The sequence below is a fragment of the Numida meleagris genome, chromosome 4 (genome assembly GCF_002078875.1).
Source record: "Numida meleagris isolate 19003 breed g44 Domestic line chromosome 4, NumMel1.0, whole genome shotgun sequence".
Taxonomy (NCBI): Eukaryota; Metazoa; Chordata; class Aves; order Galliformes; family Numididae; genus Numida; species Numida meleagris.
The window spans coordinates 85,597,527-85,610,560 of record NC_034412.1 but is presented as its reverse complement, the minus strand read 5'-3'; the positions used below and the strand labels follow the sequence as shown (position 1 = coordinate 85,610,560).

At 37.3% G+C, this 13,034-nt stretch overlaps 1 protein-coding gene across 1 annotated transcript in view; it reads right to left on the bottom strand.

The window, feature by feature from the left end:
* STK32B (serine/threonine kinase 32B) overlaps positions 1 to 13,034 on the bottom strand; it is a 128,304-nt gene that overhangs the window by 65,117 nt on the left and 50,153 nt on the right. The window contains exon 4 of the mRNA XM_021395514.1: positions 485 to 658. Within this exon, the coding sequence (XP_021251189.1) occupies positions 485 to 658 (174 nt within the window). The remainder of the gene's footprint in view (positions 1 to 484; positions 659 to 13,034) is intronic.

The window sequence follows — 13,034 nt, the reverse complement described above, 5'->3', positions numbered from 1 at the left end:
AAAGAATTTACCCCACTGTTTCATTTAAACAGGAGGAAAACAAACTGGCCTCAATGCATGACACAGTTTTTGACATAAATACTATGATTGCCAGCAGTTAAGCAATAAAAAAACAGACTGTTGTAATCTAAGAAGTGCAAAAAGGACACAACACCTATTCCTGTTCCAATTCATTTTTACTATTTCTCTTATTTCCCCACCTTCCCTCCTCCTTGTGACCTTAGTGCAGATTATATAAGCATAAAAAGTTACTAATTCCCAGCCTCTGATGTTCTGACCTTTCTCTCATACTGTTGTGTGAAGTTGTTGCCCTGAATTACAACTTCTGTGTGTTCAGGAGAACTGAGGATCTGGAGAATTAAAATTAAATTAAAAGCAGCCAGGAGGATGTTAGGTGCTGTATTTAGATGTAATCTGACACATGATAAAATTCCTTTGGTTTGCAGATAGAAAACATCCCATCCCTGAAATGAAATTCTCTCACCTGTGAATGATGTGGTATCTCTGCAAATAATCCAAGGAAAGTGCCAGCTCACAGATGTACAGTTTGACGGTTCCTTCATTAAAGTGGACGTTTTGCTGCAAATGGTACCGCAGGTCTCCTCCAAGCAATAGATCAACCACCATGAACATGTCTTCTTCATCTTGAAAGGAATACCTGGAAGAAGGAAAAACAGAGAGATTTCACGTCAGAGAATCAGTCGTAGCATGCCCTAGGGTAGCTCTCAGAAGTAGATCTGTTCATGGTAAGTTCATGATTTTCTCAAAAGCCACACGCTAATTTCTCCACTGTGGCAATTCCATGGCCAAACTTTCTTTGATTGTAGTAAGACTTGGTCCAAGCGGAGCTTGGGTTGCTGCAGCGCAAGTATCTCAAGTGTTTTAAACATAATTTAATACCTTAATTTTGATAAACTGCATTTAAAATACTCTTCAGGTTTCTACATTTTAAAATAACCATGTAGACATTCAGCAGGCAAAACAGCTTACTGTGTAGCAGCAATAAAATAGAAGGCCTTGAAACATATTTGGTATTAGGTGTATCTGACTGTAGCTCAGTTCCTATGGAAGATAACTTCGCAGGATCAAGAGCTGCTGTCCCAGTGGTATAATCCATATTCAGTCAATTTGCACAGTGCCATAGCTGAGTATTTTCTATAGCTTCTAGCATAACTCCAAATTCAACAAGAAATAATGCTGCAATTTTGCTGCATAACAATATATATTTTTTTCAGCCTGCAATTTACATCTTACAAAATGACAGAGCCTTCACGATTACCAACAAAATTCTTTTGAATACTTTCCCAGAACTACATGTTGAATACTATGAGGGCCTAATACTGGTCTGATTTAAATCCTGTAAACCCAGGGGTGTAGCCAGCCAATATGTAGTGTTCATATTGCTCAAGCAAGCAGGACTTTCCTTGTGTTTCTACTTACCTTGGATAATCTGCCATCACTCTATTTTCTTCCAGTCTAAGTAAACTGGTAAAAACTCACTGCTTTTCATTTCTGAATACAACTAAGACACAGTGTTTTAGATTTCCCAAATGGGGCATGGTGTATGCCTCATTTCTAATATGATGTCACTTTACTCTGGTTTGAGAATTCATTTTGTTGTGAAGTTATATTAGCTTATATCAGAGATGGATATGAATGGTTGAGAGGCGATCCAGAATGATAGCTCCTCCTCCATCATTTTTTTTTATCCCACGAGGTGTGTAATATATGTTAGCTACAGATTTAGTTGTCCTGAACTGTAAAATATATAAGGAAAGGAAAAAAAAAGTAGCTTTCCAGAAGTAAAAAAACCCACCAAAACAAAAAAAAAAAATCCAGAAAAGTCTATATTAGATTATTTTAATTGACAGCTACAAACAGCTTCTCTTGCACTCATAGGCCCGCACATTCTGAAATAGGGCACTGTTTAGGATTGTCACAAATGGTTTGTTTCAAATTTAAGTGTTTCTATTCCTTCTGAACACAGATCTGAGAAGCAAGTGTCTCTAGGTGCTCTGCTCTCCAGTTATATTCCTGTATGCCTTCCAAATGCTGGGAGGTGAAAACCATTTTATTTGCATTAAGCTTACTTCTCAGTATGTCAGAATCATAAAGTAGTTGGCACGAGATATCTGCTCACCTCCAGAGACTCAGAATTTCAGCACACAAACACTGACAAGAGAAGGCTTCAATTATATTCAAATTAGTCTGAATGTTGTGCATTTCTGAGCTTGGAGCAATTGCAAAAAGAAAGATTAAATAAATTGTTATGTTTAACAGTCTTTTCTCTTTTTTTTTTTTTTGATACTGCTTTATTTTTAAATGAAGTAGTTGTAGCTTTGAGCAGATGTAATGAGAGATGTTATTTTTTTTTTCTTCAGCTACTACTTAAGTAAAGAGTAAATTTTATCTGGTTCCCACTTACGTTATAAAAAAGGAAAAATAACTGAAATAAAAAGGCATTGATTGAAAATTCTACTTAAATTTATAAATAAAATACTGCATCTAGTCCAGAATTAAAGACTTCTCATGCTGTCTAGAATCACATGATTACATGCCAATAATATGAAAATGATGCTATTCTGATCACAAGAATTAAAATGTCCTGAGTAATTTCTTCAATGATCGTGAGGCTGAGAATGATGGCTGGGTGAGGATGGACTGCTGTTTTAAATTCAACAACAATTGCCATTTCCAGGAAAATAATTACTGTGTTTGAAAGTGTACTCATAAGTGTTTAGTCAAGATAAAAGCACTTCTAGAGTGATCCAGAAATAAATGCGAAATCTTTTCCACATCCACATAAATTATAACACTTTGTAGGAATTGAATGTTGTTTCTGCATTAGATATTGAAAAGGGGGAATTGATCTAAAGAAGCAGAGCACAACGTATTTTGTAACTTGCCCTTAGAAACAGCTAGTTTGAAAAAGCAGGAGTACCATATATTTCAGTAACATATTTTAGAAATATAGTTGTTGAATTATGTGATTAATTCTCACTTGTAAAACTGTAATAGTTGTGAATAGTATGAGAATAGTATTATGGACTAGAAAGCAAGTTGTAAGGCTATTCTGTTTGTATAAGAGACCCTCAGCAAAAGAAAAGCAGACTTGTCAGACATTGTCAACGGTTTACGGGCATTAGGCCCGATTCCATGACGAAGGGGACGGGGGACCCAAGGGCCCACGTCCCGGGAAAAGGGGAAAGGGAAAAGGGTAGGGAGATGGCCCTGAGAGCAAAGAACAGCAGCAACAATCTGAGGAGAAACAAACTAATTTACTAAATAAGATATTGGAATGCAAAACAACACACTATAATACAATATAATTACAATTTAAGCTGATAAATCCAATACAGAGAGAGAGAATGTCCCAAAATCAAGGTAGGCCTTACTCTACTACCGACGATAAGACGGCTGGAGAGCGAGGTGCTGGCAAGACGAGAGACGGTGGAAAAAGGGACGAAGTCTCGTGATCTGCAAGTTTTTATACTGTGAGCTTTTATCTTTTCCCTCCGGCTGGAAAATGGTAACAGAGGAGCAAAGTACCGTGGGGACTGTAGTAGTCCTTCTCTTCTGAGGACCAGGTACATTCATTACATGATGTTATGATGTGGAGTACCAATAACCGAAAATCATAAAACCATGACAGACATCAAAGAAGCCAGGGCCTCCACACAAGGCCAAATTGCCTCACTCTGTGGGTAGGTTGGGATACAAGAGGCAGGCATCAGGATGCCCCCCTCTATCCTCCTTCCACACTTATCTCTGTCCAAGGATGAACAGGTGTCCGGAAAGAATGGCCGAGTGCTGAGTAAGCAAGTGTTAGAAGTTAATTAATTAGCAATATACATGCTTAGCTAGCAATTTATGTTCAACCAGTATCTGTATGTTTAGTTGAGCGCTGGGAAGACTGTGAACCTGAAGTACTCAACCAATGAGGAACAAGGGCAGAAAAAGATAAGCGTCGAGTCATAGGGCATAAAAGATGTAACACTGCTTTCTGCAGGTGCTCCTGCTTGCAGGATGCCCGCCTTTGCAATTGCAAATAAAATCTGCTTTTATCAGAGATACCGTCCTGATAAATCATTTGGATATTTCCAATAACTTGAAGGAAAGGAGTTTTCATTCCAAGTTTGTGTTTCTGCTGAGGCACTCTAATAGAGTGGGGGAACAGTGGCCCTGTGCTATCTTCCCAAGCAAACAGTTGCTCGGTGCAACTGTGAATCAGCAAGTATTTAAAAGAGAGTTAAAAAATAAGAACTGGAAAGGACTGTTACCCTATCCCATTCCATTATTGGCAGGAAATGCTACTATGTATTATCTGCCTACAGTTAGGTTCAGGAGTATGCATGTTATTTCTACTCACGTTCCACAACAACCTAAGAGAAACAACACTTCGTCAGAATAGATGTCCGTCTACCCTGGGAGTCACAAGAGTGAATACACAAAAAAAGAGCAAAGAACAACTTGGGGATATAAAATGCTTTCCTCCAGGACTCATACAACATCCACCCATGCTGCAGGACTTTCTGGATCTTAGTTTGACATGTGGGCATCCAGGCTGGGATGATAAGAGATGGCTTTTGCCCTGGCATCTCTCAGATTAGTTAGTGAATGTCTGAGTACCTGCTACCAGGTAAACATTCTAAGGTAAGCACAATCCCTAAAAAACAAAACTATAAGGCTTCCAGAGAAGATTCTAGCTCTAGAATAACACATTTTGAATTCAAACAAATGAAATAAGAACAAAACCAAGTCAGGATTCAGAAGCACTCCTTAGCCTTCCTGCATCTGTCACAAGATGCAAAGGACACAAAGCAAACAGGACACATTCATGTGTCCTATCACTAAAGCTAGAATGATGTCCACCCAGGCACAGCTCTTGCAGAGCTCTGTATCTCCTCTGTTTCACTTGGAGCCATTTTTCTTCCACTTTTATCGATACATATCTGTGGTGACTGCTGGTCCTGTCAGAAGTGCTGTGTATTCATATCTGTATAGTTAAGATGAGAACTGGATAGGTCCAGTTTCAAAGAACAGATGCTATAAATGGATACGTCCAGTATACAGAGCAGACATTTTCACCCATGCTGAATTATATCACACTTGACACACATCATTACACTAATCATACACATGTAGCCATGGATAATGGTGTTTCCCCTGCACAGTCAGTTCAGTTGGCTTGCAGTTGTGTGGATGGCATTTCTCCAACTGGATCAGAGCAGAGTAAGATAAAAAGTGCTGGAGAAAAGACGATTCCAAGAGATTTTCTGGAAGGTAGATGAATTTATTCCAGTGAAATAATGCTCCTACAACCTAGAGGAGAGTGTGGACTTGGAATGAGCAAAAGGCCCCTGGAGCTGATGGCTGCTCCTCTAAGTACCTCCTGAAGCTACAAGTTATTAAGCTGCTAAATGCAGAACTGGAGCTGCTCCAGGTCTCACTGTGCAGCTGGGTAGTCCAAAATGCTGTGGCTTGTGCTCTGTGTTAAAGACTCACAGGACCTGGCATACCATCTCCTGACCAGCTTTTTTTGCCAGGATCACAAGCAGTTTTGTCCTCAGTCTATCTCCCTTACACAAATCCAATCCTTCTCTACACAAGAAATGAAGTATTCCCTTTTAGCTTCTTGCTTTTCAATATTTCAAGAAATAAGTGGTTTTGATATATTGGTCTAAGAATTGAAATTGACAGCAAGTGAAATATTAGCCACCTGAAAAAAATGAATCTCTGAAACCCTTGCTGCAGGCTGTGGAGGGGCTGGTGGCAAATCAGCCCCCTAGAGATTAGCTTTTTGGGTAAGCACTGTAATTTTACTTCTGCAAGCTTCTTATCTGATCAAAGGCAAATGACAGTCAAAAAGGCTGATTGGTTTTTTAGTAAAATCAGAGGTTGTTTGGGATTTTTATGTTAACCAAGTAGCTAAGAAATACTGAATACTGAATGAATTACACTCTTGTGACCGATATTGAATACTACATTACTGTAAAAATATATTACTATCCTGCTGCAAAGCCAAGATTTTAAACCTCTCTGAAATGAAAGAGTAAGTGGCTTAGAGTAAATTTAATTTTTTCTTTTCCTTTTTTTAAAAAGTTGTGTCACGAGCCTGTCGTAGGAAAGCCATTCTAATTGCAGAGCTAGCCTCTGCTTCCCCTTGCTTGAAGAAAAGTTTTAATGCATTAGAGTAAGCTTTCTTCAAATTAAGATAAAATAATAGTGCCCCTAGCAACAGTGAATTGGATTTTTTATTATCTTCAGACTGGAAGATAAATTACAATTGAACAAAATCCTCCATGGAAACAAATTTAAACAGAGCACTTTCTGAATAAGTTATATCAGTTTTCATATTTGTATCTGTATATTTGTTTTAATAATATCTTTTATTGTATTTATATCATATTTATATTTGTTATTTGTATCTCTGTCTCTCCACAAAAGCAGTTACAGATGTGTTATTAAGATCATTTTTCTCCTTTATATTCCATCATCATATTTAGCTAGGGTAATTTTTTGTAGAAATACTTATAGATGAGACACCCCTTATCCAAAGTTTTTCCAGAGGAAAGGACATCATGATTGATATTTTGTGTACAATTTTATGTTAAGAGTAAAAAACACATTATAAGATTTGCATCATTGAACCAAAGCCAAACTTCATAAATCCAAGGTAATCAGTTAAAGCAAGACACGAACAGTTCAGATATTCAGATATGTTCTCTACTCTTTACTGAATATGACAAATGACCAAGTGTTGGTAGCTCCTAATTAGAAATTCAAAGAAAGATCATTCCCCAGTTTTCCCTTGGTGGCCTTAGGAGGAGGAGGTAATTTTTTTTAACAACATGAAGCTTCTAATGATTGTAGATTTTCCTGTGTGCTGGGAAAGCAGACAGAATGTAGCAGAGCCTGAAGTTCTCTTTCCATCCCAGAATAGTGCAAAGAAGAGAACTGCAGCAGTGCACTGCTTCCTACCTTTGCAGTCAAAACAAGGAATGCAGAGGGTTTGGAACAACCTGACCACGTGTCTCAGTGCCTTACAGGGTAATCTCTGTGAGGTCTTCTCAATACCTGTTGTAGGGCTGCTCAGTATTGGCCTGAGTTAGCAAAACCTTGAGGAACCTTTCAAACACAAAATCCAACAAGGAAAACTCATCTCTAACTTGTGTAAGCCAGTTCAGCTTGTCCAAGAGAGGGCAGGCAATGGTTTAAACTCATTAACTGGTCAGACTGGTCTCCTTCCAAGAAATAATGTGGCTGCATCTTGACTGCCTAGTGGAATCTCATGGAAATTTCTGAGATGGGTCTGAAGACATAGTGTTAGTTGTAGCACCTTGGTGCTGTTCTGTTTGTGTTTTGTAAGGGTAGAAAATCAACATTTTATCTTTCCTTTACAAAGTAAAGGAACAAAAACACAGTCGTACTATTCCTGAAGAAGGTCAAACAGTTGAACAAAAGAAAAGGTTAATTGGTGGTCTATGCATGACTTATAATTAGGTGTATGTATCAGTTAACAGAGAAACATAAATAGGTTTTATCTAAGTATATAATAATGACCAATTACAAAATATTTGGAAAGTTTCACTGTTTTTGCCTTTAAATCTAAGGTTTTTTTGGTTATAACTGGTAAGATAGTTTGTTAAAAAGTAACAATATTAATCCTTTTATTAGGTTTGATTGCTAAAAACAGTTTCTATGACATTCAAGTATAGATTGATATACAGCACTTCTTAACATTCAAAGATATCACCAATGAATTTGTGAAGTTATAGGCAAATTACATCCTCATCATGTACAAGTAATGTATTGTCCTGTGATTAAAAAGATTTTGCTGCAAAGTCCCTATGTGAGAAGAGGGCATAATTACTGTTCATAGTATCATTATTTCTTCATATATTTGCCTTGCTTTGTTTTTTCACTAGTCCAGTTTGTGTAGCTATGTTGTAGAATTATCCTCATCAACTGTTTGGCAGTAATAGGGCCACCCAAGTCTTGCTGTACTGAAAACAAGCACTTAAGTCAAGAACACTTGAGTCACTTAAAGACATGAATAATTTGGCATTTGACAAAGAAATTTACACTGAACAGCTAAGGAGAGAATAAAAGCAAAGGTGCAAAACACCCTGTTATGTGTATGGAATAGTACAAAATGGGCATAGTATAGGCTGCTATAAGTGTAGGTGTATAGAAGTATAGGTATAATATGAGCCAAACATAACACTGTTGTTCATTCTTCAAGTCATTACAAACTTTCCTGTGCTGAAAAGGTAAAATGAAAGCTATTATACTCACTGTGAGTGGGGAAAGAAAATATTTATCCTTTTTTTTTTTTTTATAAAAAAAGAGACAAACTAAGCAAAGAAATGTCAAGTTTGTGTTCACAGACAAAGACAAATATCAAGAGAAAAAAACCCACAAGATTTATGAACATTTTAAACACAAGTATGCGAGTATTGTGAAGGAATGTTTGAAACGTTCCTTCAAAACATCTGTTTTGCTTACATTTCTGCAAATTTCTTTTGTCCTTTTGGAGAACAGGTAAGCATTGGTTATTGGAATTTGCAATTTGTGCTTGCAAAATATTTAATAAAAGCCTATTACTGAAAAGAAATGGAAATACTTTTCTTTCCCAGCTCGGAAAAACAAAAGTCATTTTTCCAAATGCTGCTGAGAACAACAGAAGATTACTTCCTTTATAAATTTGTAAAACATACATTTCAAGATTATGTTAAAATCTTCTGAGAACAGAAAAAATCTTCTATAAAAAACAAGTTGTTTATGTTTATGTGAAATACCTTATCAAATTCTATTCAGATCAGATGTGACCAAAGGTGACAGCTAAGAAAACTGACTACATAAAAATGGCCTGAAATGAAGTTGAAAGGTGCCAAGAAATTCTGTCTCCAGAAAGATAGAAAGAAATATGTTGCAGGCCCATTTAGAATGGTATATATTTATATAATTAATATAAATTAATATTGGTTTGTCAGTTAGAGTTGGTTTAGTATTTATCCACACAAAGTTGTTTTCTCTTTCCAGGGGCATGAGAAAAGAAGAGGCCACAAACTCTCTGATCTGAAAAACAATTGTTAATCATTGTCACGTGCACTGCCTCAATGTTTGTCTCAGCCAGGAACACTCTGCTACCATGCAGTAGGCAAGAAGCAGTGAAGAGTAATGAACTAAAGATACGAAAGAGAGAACTAGCTGAGGATGAGGTCATTTGAGATATCAGTTATGGTAATAATAGTGGATATTTTACTTGATGTTCTGGTACCTTCTCCAGTATGGTAGAGAAACTATGCAATGAATTTGTTGGTGATAATTTTCTGTATTAGAAAATGTTTGTACCTCCAGATGGTTCCTCTAGACTGGAGGTGGAGAGCTTAGACCCAGGGACTGCATAAGACCCATAGTCAAGTGAGATACACATTTTTTACATTGTTATTAAATAGTACTCAGTGAACATCAAAAAAGACACATAAATTATTTAGGTCAGAGCGGCCCTCTGGAAGCTGCCAAGTTCAATCTCTTACTTCATTACTGAAGGATAATTTCAAACATAGGTCAGGTTGCACAAAGCCTTATCCAGGGGAGTTTGGAGAATCTCCAAAAATATATATTTTCCAGCCTCTACAATGAGATCATTCCGGCCAGTCATCAAATTTTGAAGAGAAATTTTTTTGCTTATATCCAGCTGGGATTTCCCTTCCCGCACCATACCGTTTGTGTCACTTGCTTTTTCAGTGTGCATCTCTAAAATTGGTTTTTCTCATTGTAGATGTTGCCATCTTTATGTCATCATCACCACCCTCTTGAGTAGCGGAAGACTGTAATCAGTTTTTTTCCTCTCAAACTTCTCTTCTTTGCTTCTTTCTTCTGCAAACTTAACAATCCTCCAATATTCCCTTGCACACAAAATGATATCAGAGAATAATCTGGATTGGAAGAGACCTTAAAGGTCATCCAGTTCCAACGCCCCTGCCATGGGCAGGGTTGCCACATGCTAGATCAGGGCCCTGTCCAACCTGGCCTTGATTGCCTCCATCCCTAAACATCTTAAAGGACCTCCATTGGACTCCCTTCAGTTTGTTGGCATGTCCCTTGCACTAAAGGAACCCTAACTTGATACAGGACTCCAGATGGGACTCACAAATGCCAGACTATGTTTCTGTCACTGGCTAGCTATGCTTTTGTTACAGAATCTAGGTATGTGCCACATAGTCTTCCCAGAGACTATTAGGACACACAGACTCAGCAGCATTGCATCCTAGCCATACCCTCTAACACAGTAGCAACAATGCTTCTCCAAAATTTAATAAATTTGCAGACAAGAACTTTTTCCAAGACAAACCAACACAGGAATTAATATGTGACATTTGCTTAAAACTTCACATACATTTGTTTGGGGCATAGAATGTTTCAGACAAATAGAATGAACTTTTGGTACACTGTGAATGTCTGAAAAACTACTAAACAACCACACTGCGAGCAAATGACTCTGACAACATTTTTATGCCCATACACTAAGTGATCCATTTTTCCAAGTGGTCCGTCTCTGAAAATACTTTCTGATAATTTGTTTTTCAGGAGAAAATTAATTATTTTTCTGTCTCATTTGCTCATACACTTACAGATTTAATGGCTCAGTCTCATGATAAACTGTTTTCTCTAATATTATTAGACCCATGATAAAGTAAGACTTGCAAATGAATACAAAACAGGCTCACGTCTCATTCTATTTGTTAAAGATGTTTTAGCAGAGTTGAATGTAATATCATCATGTTCATTGTAATTGTTCTGTCTCAGGCAGCAAGCCCGTTCTCACCAAGCTCATTCCGTCTTACCGAATCCAAGTTGGGTTCAATCTTCATTAAGTTGTTGGGTTTTTTTTGTGTGTTTTTGTTTGTTTGTTTTCCAAGTGCTTTATCTTTTATGTATATATTGTTAAGGGGATTAAAAAAATTCTCCACTATCTCCTGTTCTATGCATAGCATTCTTTAAATAATGTACATCACAATTACATGTGAGAGCTCTGTTCAGGTTGAGTGAACAAGAGTATACATTGAAGACACTTGGGATATGCAGATATTCTCATCTGAATTCAGCCTCTAAAATCCATTCAGCTGTGTCAGAGATGTGTTGTGACTGACTATACTCATTGTACTTAGTGAATGTTCACCAAGTTCTTAACATTTTGTGTTATAATCAATGCTAATTCATACCACTTCATATGCATATGGCATTACAACAGTAGGAATTATTTGTATAGTAATAGCTAGTCTTTCTTGTCTCCTGCTTGTCACAAACACATCCAATTAATCAAGCAATAGACAATATATATGAAGGACTCAGGAAAACTACTTCTCAGACAAACACTGCCCCGCTACAGTGACACTGAAAGCAGAGGGAAAATCCAGAGCAAGAACTTAACCTGGGAGGAAAAGAATAAGAAAGAATCCAGTGTCGGACCAAATAGATAATTAAAGGAGTGGTGCATTTTTCGTATGAGAAGAGGCAGAGAGAGCTGAGACTGTTCAGCCTGTAGAAAAGGCGGCTCATGGGGAATTGTATAAATGTGAATGAATACCTAAAGTAAGGGGTGTAAAGATGGAGCCAGATTCTTCTCAGCAACGCCCAGTAACAGAACAAGAAGAAATGGACACAAAACTTGTGAAATTCCATCTGAACACAAGAAAATTGTTTTGCATTGTCAGGATGGTCAAACAGCTGAACAGAGAGATTGCACTGCTTTCATCTGTGAAGACAGTCAAAACCCAGCTGCGCATGGTCCTGGCCACCTACCTTAAGTGACCCTGCATGAACACAGGGGTTGAACTAGACGAACACAAGAGGTGCCTTCCAAACTAAATGATTCTCTGATCTTTTCATTACACCACATAATGGATTACATTAGATAATTACACCCTAGCTCTCTAAAATGACACTACAAGAAGAAAAGAATCAGATAATAGAGTTCAAGCAGGTATTTGTCTCATGGAGCATATCCTTTGTTTCCCTTCCCGCTTTCACACAATTTCTTTATATGAGATTCAGAATACTTCATTTAGCAGAATTTTAACAACAATGTTGCAAATATTTCTAAAAAGAGATCTCGTTTAATTAGTAAATAAAGATTTCTGGATCAAATAACACAAGTTTTCACACATTTGGCTGGGGCAACAGGTGCTATTGGAAAGTATTCTGAAGGCCTGGACTCAAGTGGAATCCAAAGTTTGGCAGGAAATCTTGTTATAGATTACAATAAATGAACTCCAAATCCTCTATTTTTAACTTCAAATACTGTTCTGTTTTAGAAATAATTTTAGATACACAGTTTTTCAGGTTTATGAAGCAAAGACACAGCAAAGTTTCAGCACCCACCATTAAGCTTCAATCGTAACTTCATTTAACCTTCAGCACATAAAAAACTTAATTGAATGAAAAAAAGAATGAATGCATGCAGGCGTTAAGAATAGGCACAACTCCTTGCTGTATAGAAACTTAGATACTGCAGTAACTGTGAACGTGCATCTCTGAGTGAAGCTGCACGGGTTAAGAGACTTAAAATAGTGCTTTTCTTTTTTAGTTATTTAGGAATAAACCAGGTTTTCTTCTGAGCTACGTGAAAACCTTCATTTTTCCTTTTATGTGACCTAAAAAAAGCAGACCAGGATTGCCTTGAACAACAGGCAACATCCAGGCAACTATCGACACCTTCTGTAGATAGTTGCCTCTCTGGAATTGGACAGGTTTCCATTTACAACCCTCCCTCTGCCTGACATTGCAGTAGACTAAAACCTCTCTTTGCTATTGCGATGAATGATTTATCTTCTTTTGCTTTTCTTTGGAACACCCAAACACTTTTCAGCCTGTTTCTCAAGAATGTTCTGCCCTTGGTGAATAAAACCCACCACTTAAAAGGTTTCACTCAAGCAGCTCTTTTTTTCTGAAAATAAACTTGTTACTTTAAAACTGAGCCACTGAAATGTAACACTTTCAATCACATGTCACACGCTAACATTTTT